Source organism: Hyla sarda, chromosome 5 (genome assembly GCF_029499605.1).
Source record: "Hyla sarda isolate aHylSar1 chromosome 5, aHylSar1.hap1, whole genome shotgun sequence".
NCBI classification, from domain to species: domain Eukaryota; kingdom Metazoa; phylum Chordata; class Amphibia; order Anura; family Hylidae; genus Hyla; species Hyla sarda.
Genome location: NC_079193.1, coordinates 160,420,352 through 160,439,609, shown reverse-complemented (window position 1 = coordinate 160,439,609; position 19,258 = coordinate 160,420,352). Strand labels below are relative to the sequence as shown.

The following is a 19,258-nucleotide window of genomic DNA, read 5'->3' as shown; positions in this document are numbered from 1 at the left end:
TCTCTGGCCGCGTGCTCTGGTTGGGTTTTAGCCCCGCCCACTCACGGCTGCGGGAATCCTTCTTCCTCTTTCTGTGTATGCGGACCGTCCCTTTCTCTGCCGATCAGCGCTATGCCCGCGCAGAGGAGTTTTTTTTTTCTTGAGGGCCAATGAGAAGCACCCTTAGCTAGGCCGGCCCTCTCTTCTCTAGCCCTCACTTCAGCTAGGCGTTCTGTCTCCCTCATTCTCTCTCCTTAGCTGTACAGAGCTCCTCACAGCTGCTACTTCACTGGGGACATATATACACCAGGACAAGGTTGTTTCTGGGTTGTTTCCTTTTGGATATGGCCGAGCCCGGAACGGTTTCTCCTTCTGGACAAATGGCAAGGGCCCTGGTCACCTATTATTCTTACAGGGGCTGCAATTCTACCATGCCCGGTTTTGCGGAACCCACTTCTTCCGCCTACACCACTGCTCCCCCTACTATCCCCTCTCCGACTTGGTTCAGGTCTCCCGTTCTGGGATGACAGCCTTGGAGAGGTCCACTACGCTGGCCCTCCGAGGGACCCGCTCACCTTCTCCTTATGCTACTGCTCTTGCAAGCTTAATAGGGGTGTGTTCTCTGACTCATCCCCTGGGTCTTCTGGTAGGCACGGACGCTCCCCTCAGGGCTCGCCTCTGCTCCAACTTGGCCAAGCGTCTCTCCTCCAGAGGACGCTTCCGTGGTTGCCGCTCTGGCTCTCCAGACTTGCGTACCAGGTCAGTCTCGACCTCTTCCAGGGCCGTCTCTCGCGTTCCCATTCACCTGGAGAACTTGTGGAAGTAGTTTCCGATTTGGCCTCTGATTCAGAGGACCGCACGGATATGCCTGATGTGGTGAACTTATTGGTTTCGGCCATAAGAGACACCTTTCATCTACAGGACCCAGGAACTTTGGACATGGTCCAGAAGTCTCCTTTCTTCGTGCCAGACCGGCACCCAAGACTTTCAGCTCTCACGCTGAATTTGACGCCCTGCTGGAATCCGCCTGGAGGCACCCTGACAAGAAGTTTCAGGAAACGAAGAAGGTTCAAGCGCGGTATCCCTTCGCCAAGGACCTCATTGCTTGGTGGACCTCCTCTCCAACTGGGGATCCACCGGTCTCCCACCTCTGGAAGGCAACTACCCTGCCTTTGGCTGATGCGGCTGCCTTCAAGGATCCAGCGGACAAGAAGGTGGAGACTTTGCCAAACTTTGCCTTTGAGACAGCAGGTTCCTCCTTTCTTCCTGATTTTGCTTCTGCCTGGGTGTCAAAGCCCTTTCAGTATGGTCTCCCAACTCCGCCAGGGTAGTATTCTGGATCCCTCCGGAGGATTTATCTAATCTAGCTCTCCGATGCTCCTCAGCTGGAGATTTTCTATGTTCTGCTTCCATACGCAGCTGCTTTGCTGCCTTTCCACAGGCTATCTGGTAGCCACCATCGCTCCATGTGGCTTAAAGCCTGGAATGCGGACACCACCTTCAAGAAGTGAGGCGACGGGCGAAAGGAGTTCATTATTATCTCTGGATAAGGCTCACAGAACCACTTCCTGTTGGAAGTCCTCCTCCTTCCGGTCCTGCGGACCTTTGGTACCAACAAAGGGTCCAGCCAGTCGCCTTCACGGGAAGAGGGCTCCCTCCTTCCTGACCCATTCCTCCCAGAGGTTGGCTAACTGTTCCGGCCATTTTGCGGCCCCATCAGGCACCTGTAGGCCTATCTTGGCCTGAAGGGTTGCCCCCACCCGCCGACTTTTCTCGGTTGGTTGGTCATCTCTTACACTCCGGGATGCCTGGACCACGCACATTCAGGATTCCTGGGTCAGGGATGTGGTAGTCAACAGATACAGGATCGAATTTGCCTCCCTTCCATGGGATTGCTTTTTTTTTTTCCTGGACATCCCGATTCCCCTCTCTAGCGCAGGCAGTTCGGGACGCGCTCCAGCTCCTTTTTATCCAGGGAGTAATTGTCCAGGTTCCTTTGGGGGAACGTTTTCGAGGTTTATTCCAACCTCTTTGTGGTCCCCAAGAAAGGCGTTTCTGTTCGCCCAATCTTGGTTCTCGAGTATCTCAACCAGCATCTTCTACTGTGCCACCCCTATTTACCGTCTCTCCTTTTGACGGCATGGCGGGTGAGACAGCAGTTCTGAGGACCCGCGGTTTCTCTTCCCAAGTGGTTCGTACCATGCTGAGGGCTTACAAGCCTTCCTCTGCAAAGATTACCATCATACCTGGCGGTCTTATTTTCGTTGGTGTGAAACTCAGCCTTTTTCTCCGGTCGTGGCTTTTCTTCCCCGAGCCCTTTCCAGTCGGGGCTGGCCCAAGGGTTGGTTTTCAGCTCCCTTAAGGGTCAAAAGTTCGGCCCTTTCCATTCTTTTTCAACGTCCTCTGGCGTTCAATTCTCATGTCCGAACCTGGTTCAGGGAGTGGCACAAGCTGCCCCTCCTTCTCGGTCCCCTTCTTTCCCTTGGGACTTACACTTGGTCTTAGGTGCCCTACAAGGCGCCCATTTTGACCCTCTCAGGGACATTTCTCTTTGCCTCCTTCCCCGGAAGGTGGCGTTCCTTATTGCTCTTACCTCTGTTAGGAGGGTGTCACAGCTGGCAGCGCTCTCCTGCCGTTCTCCCTTCCTGGTTGTACACCAGGACAAGTTTTTTTCCGTCCAGGTCCTTCCTTCTTACCTGAGGTGGATTTGACCTTTTTCATCTCAATGAGGACATCGTCCTACTGTCCTTTTGTCTGGCCCCTTCTCATCCCAGGGCTGTTCGGACTTATCTCTGTCACTTTTTTCTCTCGGCAGTGTGACTCCCTTTTTTGTTTTTCCGTAAGGTCGTCGTACAGGACAACTTGCTTCTACAGCACCATTTTTTGGTGGATCCGGTCTGCTATTTCGGGAGCTTACCGCTGCAAGGGGAAGATCCCACCCTTCAGGGTTTTTGGCTCATTCCACCCATTTTTCGGGGCATCCTGGGCCCTCTGCTACGTGGCTTCGGCCTCGCAGTTCTGTAAAGCGACCACATGGTTGTCTTTGCACACTTTTACAAGGTGCTAACAGATTCATACCTTCGCATCAGCTGATGCTACTCTGGGCCGTAAGGCAATGCAGGCGGCGGTGGTCCTACCGTCCACCTGACTGATTCCTTACCCACCCAAGGGACAGCTTTGGTAGGTCCCATGGTCTGTGTCCCCCAATGGAGCCGATAGAGAGGAGATTTTTATGCTTACCGTAAAATCTCTTTCTCGAAGGATCCATTGGGGAACACAGCTGCCACCCTTTTTCTGATGATCCTATTTCTGTTATCTGTCTGAAGGTGGGTTCAGTTACCTTTCTTCTGGTTGCTCGGACAGTTTGTGGTTTTTCTCTTGACCTGTCTGTCTTCTCCTATTGCTCTGGGACTAAAACTGATAAGCTCAGTAGCCTGGAGGTGTGTATATCCTGCTGGGAGGAGCAGACTTTTCTTGTTGCCGTAGTGTCAAGCCTCCTAGTGACAGCAGCATATACCATGGTCTGTGTCCCCCAATGGATCCTTCGAGAAGAGATTGTACAATAAGCATAAAAATCTCCTTTTTTGATGTTGGCAATTGTTAACCTGTAAACAACCTTAACCACCTTAAAAGCAAATCTATTTATACAGCACATGTCATATATCATGTATACGGTTTTCCCAATAATAGGTAACTAATTTTATTTTTTTATATTTCTTTTGATAGGAAGCTGGTAGCATAAATCGATCATTGAGCTGCCTTGGGCAAGTGATAACTGCTTTGGTAGATGTGGCCAATGGTAGACAAAGGCATATTTGTTACAGAGACTCCAAGCTGACATTCTTGCTGCGGGTAAGTATGGGGTTGTTCAGCCACAGAGAACTGACAATCCATGGCAATCTAAAATATAAAGCTACTTGTGCTTTACATGCTTATCATGCTTAACTCCTTCCATTCTCCCACCAAATGTTAATATCAATATTTCATTTCTGAATGTTTGAAGCAAAGCTTTTTTGTTCACAGGACTCACTTGGAGGAAATGCAAAAACTTTTATTATTGCTAATGTTCACCCTGGATCCAAGAGTTTCGGGGAAACTTTATCAACGCTTCAGTTTGCACAGAGGGCAAAGCTTATTAAGAACAAGGTAATAATGACATTTTATAATGGATAAATTCCTCATATTTAAAAAAAAAAAATTTCAACTCTACATAAAATACATTTATTTTTTTTTTAACTACAACTCACATGCTAAAAAATATTCATGTAGTAACTTCCCTTCCCACTTCTGACCACCCTTGCGTAACCCCTTAAGGACTCAGCCCATTTGGGCCTTAAGGACTCAGACAATTTTATTTTTACGTTTTCGTTTTTTCCTCCTCGCCTTCAAAAAAAATCATAACTCTTTTATATTTTCATCCACAGACTAGTATGAGGGCTTGTTTTGACCAGTTGTCCGTTGTAATGTCATCACTCACTTTACCATAAAATGTATGGCGCAACCAAAAAAAATACTATTTGTGTGGGGAAATTAAAAAGAGAGCCACAATTTTGCAAATTTTGGAAGGTTAGTTTTCATGCCGTAGAATTTACAGTATAAATGACGTGTTCTTTATTCTTTGGGCCAATACGATTAAAATAACATACTTTTCTATTACTGTTTAACCAAATTAGTACATTTAATATCCCCCTATTTTGAAGACCTATAACGTTTTCATTTTTCCGTATAAGTGGCGGTATGAGGGCTCATTTTTTCCGCTGTGATCTGTACTTTTTACTGATACCATATTTGCTTATATAAAACTTTTAATACTTTTTTTTAATTAATTTTTTTTGGAATAAAATGTTGTTAAAAAAAAAAGCAGCTATTTTGGACTTTTTTTTTTTACGTTCACGCCGTTCACCGTTTGGTATTAACATTTTATTTTAATAGTTGGTTTATTTACGCACACGGCGATACCAAATATGTATGTAAAATATATTTTTTACACTTTTTGGAGGTGAAATAAGGAAAATGGGACAATTTACATTTTTATTGGAGGGGGTTTTTCAATTTTTTTTAAAAACTTTTTTTAAACTTTTATTTTTACACTTTAATAGTCCCCATAGGGGACTATTTATAGCAATCATTCAATTGCTAATACTGTTCAGTGCTATGCCTAGGACATGGCACTGATCAGTATTATCAGTAATCTTCTGCTCTGGTCTGCTCGAACGCAGACCAGAGCAGAAGACCCGTGGAAGGCAGCGGAGGCAGGTGAGTGGTCTCCGGCTGCCATGCTGGATGATCGGATCGCCGCGGCAGCACTGCAGGCGATCCGATAATCCATTTTAGTGACCACGATGCTGAAGATGCCTTCATCTGTATTGATCACGGCATCTGAGGGGTTAATGGTGGACATAGGACGAAAATGTACGTCCTGGTGCATTAAATACCAGCTCACCAGGACGTACATTTACATCCTGCATCGTTAAGGAGTTAAAGGGGTATTCCAGGAATTGTAAATTACTTCTCAAAATAAATCTTAATCCTTCCAATAATTATCAGCTGCTGAAGTTGAGTTGTTCTTTTCTTTCTGGCAATAGTGCTCTCTGCTGACATCTCTGCAAGTCTCAGGAATTGCACAAAGTAGAAGAGGTTTTCTATGGGGATTTCCTTCTACTCTGGACAGTTCCCGAGAAAGGTGTCATCAGAGAGCACTTAGACAGAAAAGAACAACTCAACTTCAGCAGCTCATCAGTACTGAAAGGATTAAGATTTTTTAATAGAAGTAATTTACAAATCTGTTTAATTTTCTCGAGCCAGTTGAGAGATAGAGATAGAGATATATATATATATATATATATATATATATATATATATATATATATATATCTATCTCTAATATTTATCAATATAAGTCAGGTCAGTATAAGTCACAGCCATTACTTACCACTTACAGAACATTTATTTTCTTATATACATGGCGGTTCAACAAATTTCAACTTGACATAAGATTGTCTTTGGCATTTAAAGTGAATGTATTGTTTATTTTTTCATGCTTAGGCTGGGTTCACACCACATTTTGTTTAATACGGTTCCCGTATACGGCTGGAAGGAGGGGGCGGGGCTTAATCGCGGCGCCCGCACTCAGCCGTATTCGGCAACTGTATTTAATGCATGTCTATGAGCCGACCGGAGTGAACCGCAGCCTCCGGTCGGCTTTGTTTTCGGCCGTATGCGGTTTCCCGACCGTAGGCAAAAACGCGGTCAACCACATTTTTGCCTGCATTTGGGAAACCGCATACGGCCGAAAACGAATCCGACCGGAGGCTGCGGTTCACTCCAGTCGGCTCATAGACATGCATTAAATACGGTTCCCGAATACGGCTGAGTACGGGCGCTGCGAATAAGCCCCGCCCCCCCTCTTCCCAGCCGTATACGGGAACCGTATTTAACAAAACGTGGTGTGAACCCAGCCTTAAATGGTCGCTATCTAATAACCAAAAAAGAGGGAATTCCGACCTCAAGGTGTAAACGTAAACAGATACAGTAAAATTAGTTAAAATAACATTAAAACATGGTATCAATGCCAGTATGTGTAAAGATCATTAGAGCAATTACATTTTCACAGTATGCCACCTTTGTATTGTACTGGCACACACGAATATTATTTGGAATTTTTTTGCGTAGACTACATCATTGGATCTAATCATATGTGACTATTAGGATCTATAACTGAGACACAATACAAAGGTGGCATACTGTGAAAATGTAATTGCTCTTATGATTTTTAAAAATACTGGCATTGATACCATGTTTTAATGTTGTTTTAATACATTTTACTGGATCTATAGCAAGGGCCCTGCACAGATACCAGACTAAGTGTATATTATTGATATTTATTTAATAAATCACATATTTTATTTATTTTACTTTTTAATAAGTAATAAGTTTACACCTTGAGGTCTGAATTCCCTCTTTTTTGGTAACTTATAAATTTTTTGGCCCTTTTGGGTATAGTGCAACTTAGTACCTCGGTCTAGACAAAAAATAAATTAAAACAAAGTATTTATTTCTCTGTCGCTCTTCATTGGGGGACACCTAACTGATGGGAATATGCTCTTGCCACTTGGAGGCGCTGACACTAGGAAAAAGAAAAATCTGCTCCTCCCTGGCAGGATATACCCGCCCTCCTGCAGTGAGGTAACCAGTTTTAGCTAGTGTCAGTCAGGAGGCCAGACGTGGCCTGTGGTTCTCCCCAGACCTTGTCTTTTTTTCTTTGTTATTTTACTAGCTTAAGGCTTAAAGTTTAGTTTTTCTCTCCTTTTTTTTTTTTTTTTTTCTAGTGTGGGGTGACAGGAGCATGGCACTCCCTGATCCCCCACATGCGAGCTAGGGGCACGGTGCATTGGAATAGGAATGACCCGTTAACCCCTCCCCGCCAACAACCAGCACCTGGCGGTGTACCTTGGGTCCAGGTCCCCCATTCGCCCCTGTTCGCCATGGCGGCAGGTGGCACTAGCTGGTCGAAGACTTCGAGGGTGAGTATGTGGCGGTTGAGGTGAGTATCCCCACCCCCCCTCGGCGAACGAGTATCAAACACCCCCCCACGCCGGCTACTTTCTGTACTGATGCCGACAGCAGAGAGAGGTGCGGTCAGCACTGTGGGATGTCCGACGGCGGTATGCAGCGAGCGCTGCTGATTCCGCCACCAGGGTCCATGTCCCTGGCGGCGAATAGCTGCTTCTCAGCATTTCCTCATGCGGCGGTTAGCTCCGCCCTTCTCTTTCCCTGTTTAGCGCGCGAGCCGGGGAGATCTGAGCTCCTCCTTCACCGCTCGCGCGCTGATGAAAGTTTTCTTGTCCTGCCCTCCTTCCCCGTTGCGGGGGCCGGTGTAGGACACTGTTCTGGCTCCCGCGGCAGCTGCCCGGCGGGAGCTCGCGGTCCTCTATTAACCCCTCTGGAACGGCGTCTTGACAGGCTATTATAGCACACTGTGAGCCATCGCCCCTCCAGAGGGTAGTCCTGCGCTTATGGGCAGCTCTTGCTGAGTGCCCTGCGCCCACTGCCCCCTCCCCTGTGTAGGGCCGGAGTCCGTGCTTTACTGTGTTTGTAAAAGAAAAAAAAGAAAATACATAAAAAATAAATAAAGATAAAATAAGTTTTACATACATTTATTTTTGGTCACTCAGGCTATTTGTTGGTGTTTCCACCCTCTTGTGGCAAACACCTGAATTGCAGTTTGATTCTATTGCTCCCTTCATGAGAAAACCATGAGGGACTCAGGTTCCCTTGGAATCAGGGGTCATGTTCCAGTTCCCTTACGTGACTAGTGATGCGGACTCCCTCATCCGGCGCACGGTCCTCGGGAATTTTCCGGTGGGCATGAATTAGACCTGAATTTATTTTGCAAGGGGCTGCCGTTGGTATGCATAGTTGTCTTCTGTGGATCCATGCCAGTGAGCCAGGCAGTGGTCTGCATGGTTGCCTACATCTGCATGGTTCTCTACACCGCCTGTCCTCCATCAAACAGCTGGTGTATCTGCTTCTGCGGTTTCGGTTCCTCACTACTATGTGAGGCGTCCATCAGAGTGTTCCGTTATCTCTATGGACCCATACCAGTAAGCCAGACAGTGGACTGTATGGTTACCTACTCCGCCTGTCATTCATCAAACGACTGTCTCTGCAACTGGAGTTCCGGTACCTTACTACTGAGCAAGGTGCCGCTGAAGTGACTTGTCTTCCATGGTCCTGTACCTGTCAGCCAAGTAGTGATCTACAGGGTTCCTGCACCACCTGGTGGCTGGTGTATCTGCGACTAGATTTCAGGTTCCTCACTACTGTACGAGGTTTCCGATGGAATCACTCGCTGTCCCCTAGGGACCCATACCAGCAAGTCAGACAGTTGTCTGCTTATTTTCTTCTGCCGACTGTCACACGGCAGATGTTTTTGGGTCTGGAGTTCCAGTTCCCCCTTCTGTGAGTGGTATACTTGGAACTGATCCAGTGCGTCCCACGGACACTATACGCAATGTCAGGGATACATTCCACGGTCCCTCTGTTTCCCACCCTCTCTCTAGGGGGCGGGGTTTCTTGGCCTCCCCGCTCTTCCGCCTTCGGGTCATCTACCATGGATTGTCACCTGCCATGGTAGTTTTCAGGTGAGTCTCTCAGAGTTGCCCCATGTGCCTTTTGCAATGCACCACATACTGGTTTACAGGGTTACCTGCTTAGCCAGGTCCCTCTTTGCATGCCTGTTACCCGGTCTACAGGCTGGCATCTCTCTCCACTGTGTGTTTCCGTGTGCGGGACCCGACGTGGCCAGACTGTGTCCGCTCAGTGTTCTAATCCACCTGGTCACCCTCCCCATTCTACTGCAGCTGTAGTCTGGTGTCTCTCTTCCAGGTGCAGTCCTGCAGTGTGTGTGCATGTGGGTTCTTAGGACCTTTCTTCCTGTATGTTCACACTGTGTCGGCATTTTTCTTGCTCCACATTCATTCTTCATCTCCCAAGTCTGCGGCTGCAGCCTTGGTGTTTGACGCCATTAGGAGATGGGGTGGGTTTTTTTTTTATCTGTAGGTCCCAGGGACTTTTGCAGCAACAGCAGCATCACTCTGTTCTCCTTTCTTGGGTTGCACTGTTGGTCTGCTGGGGGCATACCTCCCTTACTGCTGGTCCCTTGGATGTCTGCGGTTTCTTTAGTGTTTGCAGTATTGGTACGCCACTGTTGTCGTGGGGTCCCCATGTCTGTGTTCTTACATATGCTAGCACCGCTTTGAAGGAGTAGAACCCACCTTCCTTTGGCTCGGTGGGGTGCGCCCAGGGGTTTCCGGTGATTCGTCCCTGCGGCTCCGAGGCGGTTTGGCACCTCTGTTCCGACATGGGGCCTGTTGGGGCGTCTGTCGGGGCGCCTGTCGGTTCAGCCCCTCCCTGTACTTCCGGGTGTTTCTTTCCTGGGTCCCTGTCCAGGGTGACTCGGGTGCCTATTCGTCACTATCTGGAATGGCTCTCAACGCGTCTTGTTTTGTTGCCCAGCTTCAGTGTTCAGGTTTCCGGTCCCTCTTGGGATGCAAGGTGGCTCCTCCAGACAGCGAGGGTTGCCGCTCGAGTCTGGGGGCTTCGTCCACCCAGTACTTGCATTTCAATGCTCCTTCTGCGTCTAGTGCGCTTGCCAATCCCCTTTTCACAAGGGGTGCGGGGATCAGGGTGCTTGTCGTGGGTCTGTACTTGAGTTGTCGTCTCGACCTCCCTTGTTTTTACCTCCTATGGGGGGACTATTTGTTTTTGTTTTTTCACTGAAGTACATTCCACAGTGATTTTTCCTGCCTAGGCTTGTGTGCTTTCTGTCCACTATCTCAGCCTAGTGCTCTCCCTGGAGGAGGTATGTCCTTCTTACCCTTTTGCCTGTGTCAGTCGTTCTTCATTGACACCACAGTCTTCTGGAGTAATCCTTCCTATCAGACCCTGGGAGTCCAAGCTGGGTTCTCATTGGTTCTCCCTTCATTCCTGTTCTGATGGATGTTCCTAAGGCTGCTCTGGTCTACTCGGACACTTCTGATTCTCACTGTTGGTCCCCTTGTTTGGGACTCTGTCCTACGATGCTGTGGTGTGCCTTCTTTTCAGGCAGCTTTCCGATTCCTTGAGCCTTAGTGCTGGTTCAGGTCTTGGACATTTGAAGCGGCCTGTCCCCTGACTCCTCCGCGATCCCGTTCGTCGGGGTGGTATTTCTGTTCTGCACTCCTTCACTTCTTTATGGCAGTTTTTTCGCCTGGAGAGTTGTTCGCGGACATCTGTTTCCCTTTTTTCCAGTGGTTTCTTGTCTCTCTATATGACCCGGTGCCTTGGGTCTCTACAGAGGTCTCTACCTTTCCTTTGGGTCCTGGTCCATCTCTTTGGACGGGAGATCTTCCGGGAGATCATTTTCTGGGCCTGGTGTGTCTCCGACCTGGGGGCTCGTCGGCAGGCCTTGCGGACATGTGGGTTCAGTCTCGGGACTGTCTCCTTTTTGCTGGTGGTTGTTTTTTCCCACCCTAGGGGACTGCTTTGGTACGTCCCATCAGTTAGGTGTACCCCAATAAAGAGCGACCGAGAAGATTTTTTTGTACTCACCGTAAAATCTTTCACGTCGCCTTCATTGGGGGACACCGCACCCACCCACTACTTCTTCTTTTTTCTGGTTCTCGGGTTCTCCGGGATTCCTTTCTAGGGTCCTTCGGACGTAATTCCTCGTTGGCTTCTCCTACTGCTTTGTGACAAAACTGGTTACCTCACTGCAGTAGGGCGGGTATATCCTGCCAGAGAGGAGCCAACTTTTCTTTTTTCCTAGTGGCAAGAGCATATACCCATCAGTTAGGTGTCCCCCAATGAAGGCTACCAGAAAGATTTTACGGCGAATACAAAAAATCTCCTTTTTTGAACGTAACTAAAGATATTTTATGATGGCAAGTTCCCTTTTAACAGCTCTCTTTAGCTTTTGAATCCAAACACAAATTCATATTGTTGTATGTACATTTTTCATAGACTTTTTTTTTTCTATGCTATTATGCCTTGTTTAACCCCTTAAGGACCAGAGCGTTTTTGCACATCTGACCACTGCCACTTTAAACATTAATAACTCTGAAATGCTTTTAGTTATCATTCTGATTCTGAGAAATCCCAAAATTTGATGAAAAATGTGAAAATTTTGCATTTTTCTAACTTTGAAGCTCTCTGCTTGTAAGGAAAATGGATATTCCAAATAAAAAAAAATTTGATTCACATATACAATATGTCTACTTTATGTTTGCATCATAAAATTGATGTGTTTTTACTTTTGGAAGACACCAGAGGGCTTCAAAGTTCAGCAGCAATTTTCCAATTTTTCACAAAATTTTCAAACTCACTATTTTTCAGGGACCAGTTCAGGTTTGAAGTGGATTTGAAGGGTCTTCATCTTAGAAATTCCCCACAAATGACCCCATTAGAAAAACTGCACCCCCCAAAGTATTCAAAATGCCATTGTCAGTGTTTTAACCCTTTAGGTGTTTCACAGGAATAGCAGCAAAATGAAGGAGAAAATTTACAATCTTAATTTTTTACACTCGCATGTTCTTGTAGACCCAATTTTTGAATTTTTACAAGTGGTAAAAGGAGAACATTTATACTTATGTTTGTAGCCCAATTTCTCTCGAGTAAGCACATACCTCACATGTCTATTTAAATAGTTTGGCGGGCGCAGTAGAGGGCTCAGAAGCGAAGGAGCGACAAGGGGATTTTGGAGAGTACGTTTTTCTGAAATGGTTTTTGGGGGGCATGTTGCATTTAGGAAGCCCCTATGATGCCAGAACGGCAAAAAAAAAAAAAAAAAAAAACACATGCCATACCATTTTGGAAACAATTCCTTGTTACGTTGCTCAAGGGGTCTAAAGTGAGCCTTAATGCCCCACAAGTGTTTCACGACTTTTGTATATGTAAAAAAAATTAAAAAATGTTTTCACTAAAATGTGTTTCCCCCCAAATTTTACATATTTGCAAGGGTTAATAGCAGAAAATACCTCCCAAAATTTGTAACCCCATCTCTTCTGACTAAGGAGGTACCCCATAAGTTGACCTGAAGTGCACTACGGGTGAACTACAATGCTCAAAAGAGGAGGAGTCATATTTGGCTTTTTGAGAGCAAATTTTGCTCGGGGGGCATGTCGCATTTAGGAAGCCCATATGGTACCAGAACAGCAAAAAAAAAAACACATGGCATACCATTTTGGAAACTAGACCCCTTGAGGAACGTAACAAGGAATAAAGTGAGCCTTAATACCCCACAGGGGTTTCACGACTTTTGCATATGTAAGAAAAAATATTTTTTTTCTTTCACTAAAATGTGTGCTTCCCACCAAATTTCACATTTTTTGCAAGGGTTAATAGCAGAAAAGACCCCCAAAATGTGTAACCCCCATCTCTTCTGAGTATGGAAATACCCCATGTGTGGACGTCAAGTGCTCTGCTGGCGCACTACAATGCTCAGAAGAGAAGGAGCGCCATTGAGCTTTTGGGAAAAAAAATTTTGGAATGGAAGTCAGGGGCCATGTGCGTTTATAAAGCCCCCCGTGGTGCCAGAACAGTGGACCCCCCCCCCACATGTGACCCTATTTTGGAAACTACACCCCTCACAGAATTTATTAAGGGCTGCAGTGAGTATTTACACCCCACTGGCGTTTGACAGATCTTTGGAACAGTGGGCTGTGCAAATGAAAAATAAAATTTTTCATTTTCACGGACCACTGTTCCAAAAATCTGTCAGACACCTGTGGGGAGTAAATGCTCACTGTACCCCTTATTACATTACGTGAGGGGTGTAGTTTCCAAAATGGGATCACATGTGGGTATTTATTTTTTTGCGTTTATGTCAGAACCGCTGTAAAATCAACCACCCCTGTGCAAATAACCAATTTAGGCCTCAAATCTACATGGTGCTACATGGTGTTGTGCGCCCGCAGAGCATTTTACGCCTACATATGGGGTATTTCTCTACTCAGGAGAAATTGCGTTACAAATTTTGGGGGTCTTTTTTTCCTTTTAATGTTTGTGAAAATAAAAAGTATAGGGCAACACCAGCATGTTAGTGTAAATGTTATTATGTTATTTTTTTACACTAACTAGCTGGTGTAGCCCCAACTTTTCCTTTTCATAAGGGGTAAAAGGAGAAAAAGCCCCCCCAAAATTTGTAGTGCAATTTCTCCCGAGTACGGAGATACCCCATATGTGGCCCTAAACTGTTTCCTTGAAATACGACAGGGCTCTGAAGTGAGAGAGCTCCATGCGCCTTTGAGGACTAAATTGGGGATCGCATAGGGTGGACATAGGGGTATTCTACGCCAGTGATTCCCAAACAGGGTGCCTCCAGCTGTTGCTAAATTCCCAACATGCCTGGACAGTCAGTGGCTGTCCGTAAATGCTGAGAGTTGTTGTTTTGCAACAGCTGGAAGCTCCGTTTTGGAAACACTGTCATACAATACGGTTTTCATTTTTATTTGGGGGGGGCAGTGTAAGGGGTGTATATGTAGTTTTTACTCTTTATGTGTTAGTGTAGTGTTTTTAGGGTACATTCACACTGGCGCGTTACGGTGAGTTTCCCGCTAGGAGTTTGAGCTGCAGCGAAAAATTTGCCGCAGCCCAAACTTGAAGCAGGAAACTTACTGTAAACCTGCCTGTGTGAATGTACCTTGTACGTTCACATGGGGGGGGGGGGGGGGCAAACCTCCAGCTGTTTCAAAACTACAACTCCCAGCATGTACTGACAGACCGTGCATGCTGGGAGTTGTACTTTAGCAACAGCTGGAGACACACTGGTTGGAAAACCTTCAGTTAGGTTCTGTTACCTTACTCAGTATTTTCCAACCAGTCTGCCTCCAGCTGTTACAATACTACAACTCCCAACATGTACTGATCGCCGAAGGGCATGCTGGGATATGTAGTTATGCAATAGCTGGAGGTACGCAACTACAACTCCCAGCATGCCGAGACAGCTGATTGCTGTTTGGACATGCTGGGATTTGCAGTTTTGCAACATCTGGAGGGCTACAGTTTTAGAGAACACTGCAAAGTGATCTCCAAACTGTGGTCCTCCAGCTGTTGCAAAACTACAATTCCCAGCATGCCCTGACAGAAAACAGTTGTTTGGGCATGCTAGGAGTTGTAGTTTTGCAAGATCTGGAGGGCTACAGTTTAGGGACCACTATATAGTGGTCTCAAACTGTAGCCCTCCAGCTGTTGCAAAACTACATATTCCAGCATGCCCAAACAGCTGTCTGGGCATGCTGAGAGTTGTAGTTTTGCAACATCTGGAGGGCTACAGTTAGAGACCACTGTATAATGGTCTCAAACTGTACCCTCCAGATGTTGCTAGGCAACTCACCGGCTTCCGTCGGATCCAGCCGCACGCCATCGCCGCCCACCGATCTCAGTCGCCCTCCCGGATCGGTAAGTGGATCTTCGGCGCCGGTCCCCGTCGTTTCCCCGACCTGCCCCGCCTATTGTGGGAGGGCAGGACGGGGAAAACGATTTGCCACGATCGCCGACACGGGGGGGGGTCTGATGATCCCGGTCCGATCCCCGCCCGCGCACGGCCAGAACTGCCCATGACCTGACTGTACATCCTTGGTCCTTAAGACCCAGGATGTCAGGACGTAACGTTACGTCATGGGTCCTGTAGGGGTTAAAGGGGATACTATCAATGAAAAATTGGGCAAGTTTGACTACCACTTATAAGGCCATTGGCAGTTGTCTACCAGCCTTGTGGCTTGAATGTGCTTATAAAAAATAAAAAAAATAGATGTTGTAAATTTCAATTAGACAGTCTGCAAATGTTGCCAGATTTACCAAACTGTATTAAGCGATAACTCTAATGTATTTGCAGATGCTAAGTTTGCACTGTTGAAAAATTAGATGATATTGGTAAATTCCTCCCAGGGTGTAGCACAGCCTGGACTAGTCAAAGCTAATAACCCAATTCTCCTAAGGGTATGTTCACACTGCGCAATTTCTGTTAACAAAATTGTCTTATGAGATTCCGCTGCACAAACATAAGCATAGGTGTAAATGAGTTTTTCCGTTGACCCACTCACACTGCAGACTTTCAGAGGTGGAATATTCCGCCACGAAAATTGGTCTGCCGACAGAATGATCATGTTTTCGCAAGCAGAGCCCCCGGCGATCTCCTGTACGGGGCCGCGGCGTTGCTGCCGGCATGCCTCCTCCATACATCTCTATGGGAGAGGCGGGGAGGCAGCATTCGCTCACCATGATCGCTTATGGCAGCGCCCCGTTAGGGAGATTGGGGGGGAGTCTCAGCAGTCGGACCCCCCGAGATCAAACACTTATCCCCTATCCTGTGGATAGGGGATAAGTGTAAAGCCGCTGCAGTTGTCCTTTAAAGCAATTTAAAGTGACATTTGAATTTACACATGCAGGATTTGGCAAATGGGGCTCTGTCCTTAAAAAGGCACTCCACTGGCCAGCGTGGAACTAAATGTTCCGAACGCTGTTTTCACGCTGCGGGGGTTGGCCATGCCCCCTGTGACATCACGGCCACTCCCCCTCAATGCAAGTCTAAAGGAGGGGGCGTGACAGCTGTCACACCCCCTTCCATAGACTTGCATTGAGGGGCAACATCCTGTGTATTCTAATTTTAGTAAATACATTTTTTGTTTTTATAATGTAAAGTTATAACCTGTTTCATTTGTAATTTCTGCATCCATTTGTCACGCCTTTTACGATCCCTACTTACAGTCATAAGGTAGAAATGTGTGTTTAGTTCTAGTTGATGTACACTCTGTCCGGCCTGTTTGGAGGCACATCTCCTATATTGTAATTCTCCCTGATAAATCTCCCACAAAATGTACTTGAAAACTGGAAAACTCCTAACAATAAAGGATGTTATTTTGCCGCTTGGAGAAAACTGTTGTTGACGTGTATAGAAAAATATTTCTGTGAATTTCTGATGAATAAAATGAGTTTCCTATTGTCTGTATTCACTAGGAAGCCTTTCATTCACATTCAAAATTTTATGTGAGCTTTTAATGCTAAGCTTTGAATGAATAAGGTTGGGATGTTGCTTAGCAACAGACGTTGCAGCCTAAATCTCAACAAATAGTCTATTGTGACGTGCTGGTCATCCTTACATCTATCGCATTAACTGAAAATAAACACCTCTTTGAGATGACTAAATGAAGGAGTCATGAATTGTTTTAGAAAGCGACAATCTGGCACAAATGTCACCTAATACAGTTGTCTGGACCCTATGATAGATTGATGTGACCCAGATAGTACAACGCTTGCATCCAGGACATGCCGAGTTCAAATACCCAATACTTGTTTAGTCCGAGCCCATACTGCTTCTCAATCATCCACCAGGTTTGTGTCCAGTTCTTTTCTAGAGTTAATTCTAATTTTCTGTCATTTAACACCTCCAGGCTGTAGTTAATGAAGACACTCAGGGGAATGTGAGTCAGCTGCAAGCAGAGGTGAAGAAACTAAAGGAACAGCTTTCTCAGCTCCTTTCCGGACAGATGCCACAGGATATTTCAATTGCCAGGGGTGAGATGAGAAATCAAAAGCATTTCTTATTACCTGCTTAACTCCTTCACCTTCACATTGTGCTTAGCATGGTAATAATGGCTTCTAGCTGTCACTACATAAATAATTTGTCACAAGGGTAAATGTCAGATTCCCTGGAATTGACAATTTTATTAGACTTTTTAATTAAGTCAGTTTTATTTTACATCACTATTTTTATACTTACTCAGTTTCCTAAAACTTTATCTATTGACCATGAGCGACTTCGGCTATTTAAAGAGGTACTCCAGTGGAAAACAATTTTTTTTCATATCAACTGGCTCCAGAAAGTTAAGCAGATTTGGGAATGACTTCTGTTAAAAAATCTTAACCCTTTCAGTACATTTCAGCTGCTGTATGCTCAACAGGAAGTTCTTTTTGAATTTTTCTGTCTGACCACAGTGCTCTCTGCTGACACCTCTGTCCATGTCAGGAACTGTCCAGAGCAGGAGAGGTTTGCTATGGGTATTTGCTCCTACTCTGGACAGTTCCTAAAGTGGACAGCGGTGTCAGCAGAGAGCACTGTGGTCAGACAGAAAGGAAATTCAAAAATAAAAGAACTTCCTGTGGAGCATACAGCAGCTGATAAATACTGAAAGGATTAAGATTTTGAAATAGAAGTAATTTACAAACCAGTTTATCTGGAAAAAAAAAAAAGTATTTTCCACTGGAGTACCCCTTTAAACTAGATCCGTTTTGTTTCAGTACATTAAAGTTGTTGCTGTTGTCTGACATTTCAAGTAAATGTAAATTCAGAAATTATCCAAAAGAATTTATGCACCGTACAGAGTTTCACAATCCTATTCATGATGGAAATCAGTGGTGGTCTGAGCTCAGACTCCATTGATGCGTTCTTCAGATATTTTATCATAGGTATTGACATTATATGGGTTATCATATTGGGGGAGAAGTGCAAAAGACAATTTTGGGAATTACCTATAAAATATTTTAGCTCTCATTTTTCAAGGGACCTTTAGGGAAATTAAAGTAGACATCTCATAGATTCCTATTAGTAACATTGGGTAAAGGTTCCACAATATATATTAGTTAGGGGGAATTACTTAAATATGCACGCAAGTTTTTTTTTTTTTTTTGTTTGGTGAAAAAAAAGTTGCATATTTTTGTGCATTTTGTGCAAAAGGAACAAATTGGTGTATTTATTCCAAGCTTACCACCTTGTAAAAGGGAATGCGGCTTAGCATAAATAGGACGGGCCTTCCTGTCATCCAGCACATTTCCTATAATTTATGCCAGAAACTGGTGTAAATTATAGCTGAAATCGACACCAGCTTGTAGCTTGCATAGATTTTAAACTGTAGCACTGTCACCGATACACTAGATTTACTAAGAGGCCAGCTCCTCTTAATAAAATTGGAGCATCTTGTAGTAGTGCCCTGAAATGATGCAGAATCGGTGCTTATTCCGACAGCAATTTGCCATGGAAATAAGCGCTGAACCAAAGGGGCAGTGACACCACATTGGCCCTCCCACGTCCACTGCTAAAACACATAATATAAATGCACCAACAGTACCTTGGTGTCCTGTTGGACCACCGCACCCAGGTTCCCTCTCAGCAGTGACTGAGCCAAGGCCGATGACAGAACTTGTGGATGTGATGTGTGGTGGTGGGACTGTCACATGGCTTCACTGCCAAAACGTGGTTCTGGATCTGTGGTTTTGCAGGGCTCCAGGAGGAGATAGGAATTGTCCACATGACCACACCCAGTGCACAAAAGAACTTGTGCATCAAATCATTGTAATTCTGGAAAATGCATTTTAGGCTGGAATTGTGCCTGCATTTATTTTTTTGTTTGTTTCTCATACCTGGATTTGGGGATGAAACACAGACTGCTGGATAAATTTTCGGCTTTGACTCCAAAAGCTGCACATTAGACTGTGTCAAAACTGCATGGATTTCCAGCTTTGAAAAGGGAATCCCATCTGGGGCTGCCAGCAATGCTGATTTAAGTGCTCGGCAAGGATACAGCCCCATAGAGAATGAATGTAGTGCTGCCCATGAGTATTGCACACCATTAATTCTGGGGACCATTTTGTTCCCATTCTCGTGATCGGGAGGTGTCCCTTCAGTCTGGACCCCGACAGATAAGCTTGTTATCCCCTATTCTGTATATAAAAAATATCATCTTCAGGTAGGAGTACCCCTTTTCATACATTTTTATCCTGATCATTTTTGGATGGATCCATAAAG

The 19,258-nt window shown here is 45.5% G+C and overlaps 1 protein-coding gene across 4 annotated transcripts in view; it reads left to right on the top strand.

Moving 5' to 3' along the window:
- The window catches only part of KIF15 (kinesin family member 15), a 197,436-nt gene that overhangs the window by 124,754 nt on the left and 53,424 nt on the right, over window positions 1–19,258 (top strand). For all 4 annotated transcript variants that reach the window (XM_056520587.1, XM_056520590.1, XM_056520589.1 and 1 more), the window contains 3 exons: window positions 3,706–3,831; window positions 4,003–4,125; window positions 16,908–17,031. In XM_056520587.1, the coding sequence (XP_056376562.1) occupies window positions 3,706–3,831; window positions 4,003–4,125; window positions 16,908–17,031 (373 nt within the window). The remainder of the gene's footprint in view (window positions 1–3,705; window positions 3,832–4,002; window positions 4,126–16,907; window positions 17,032–19,258) is intronic.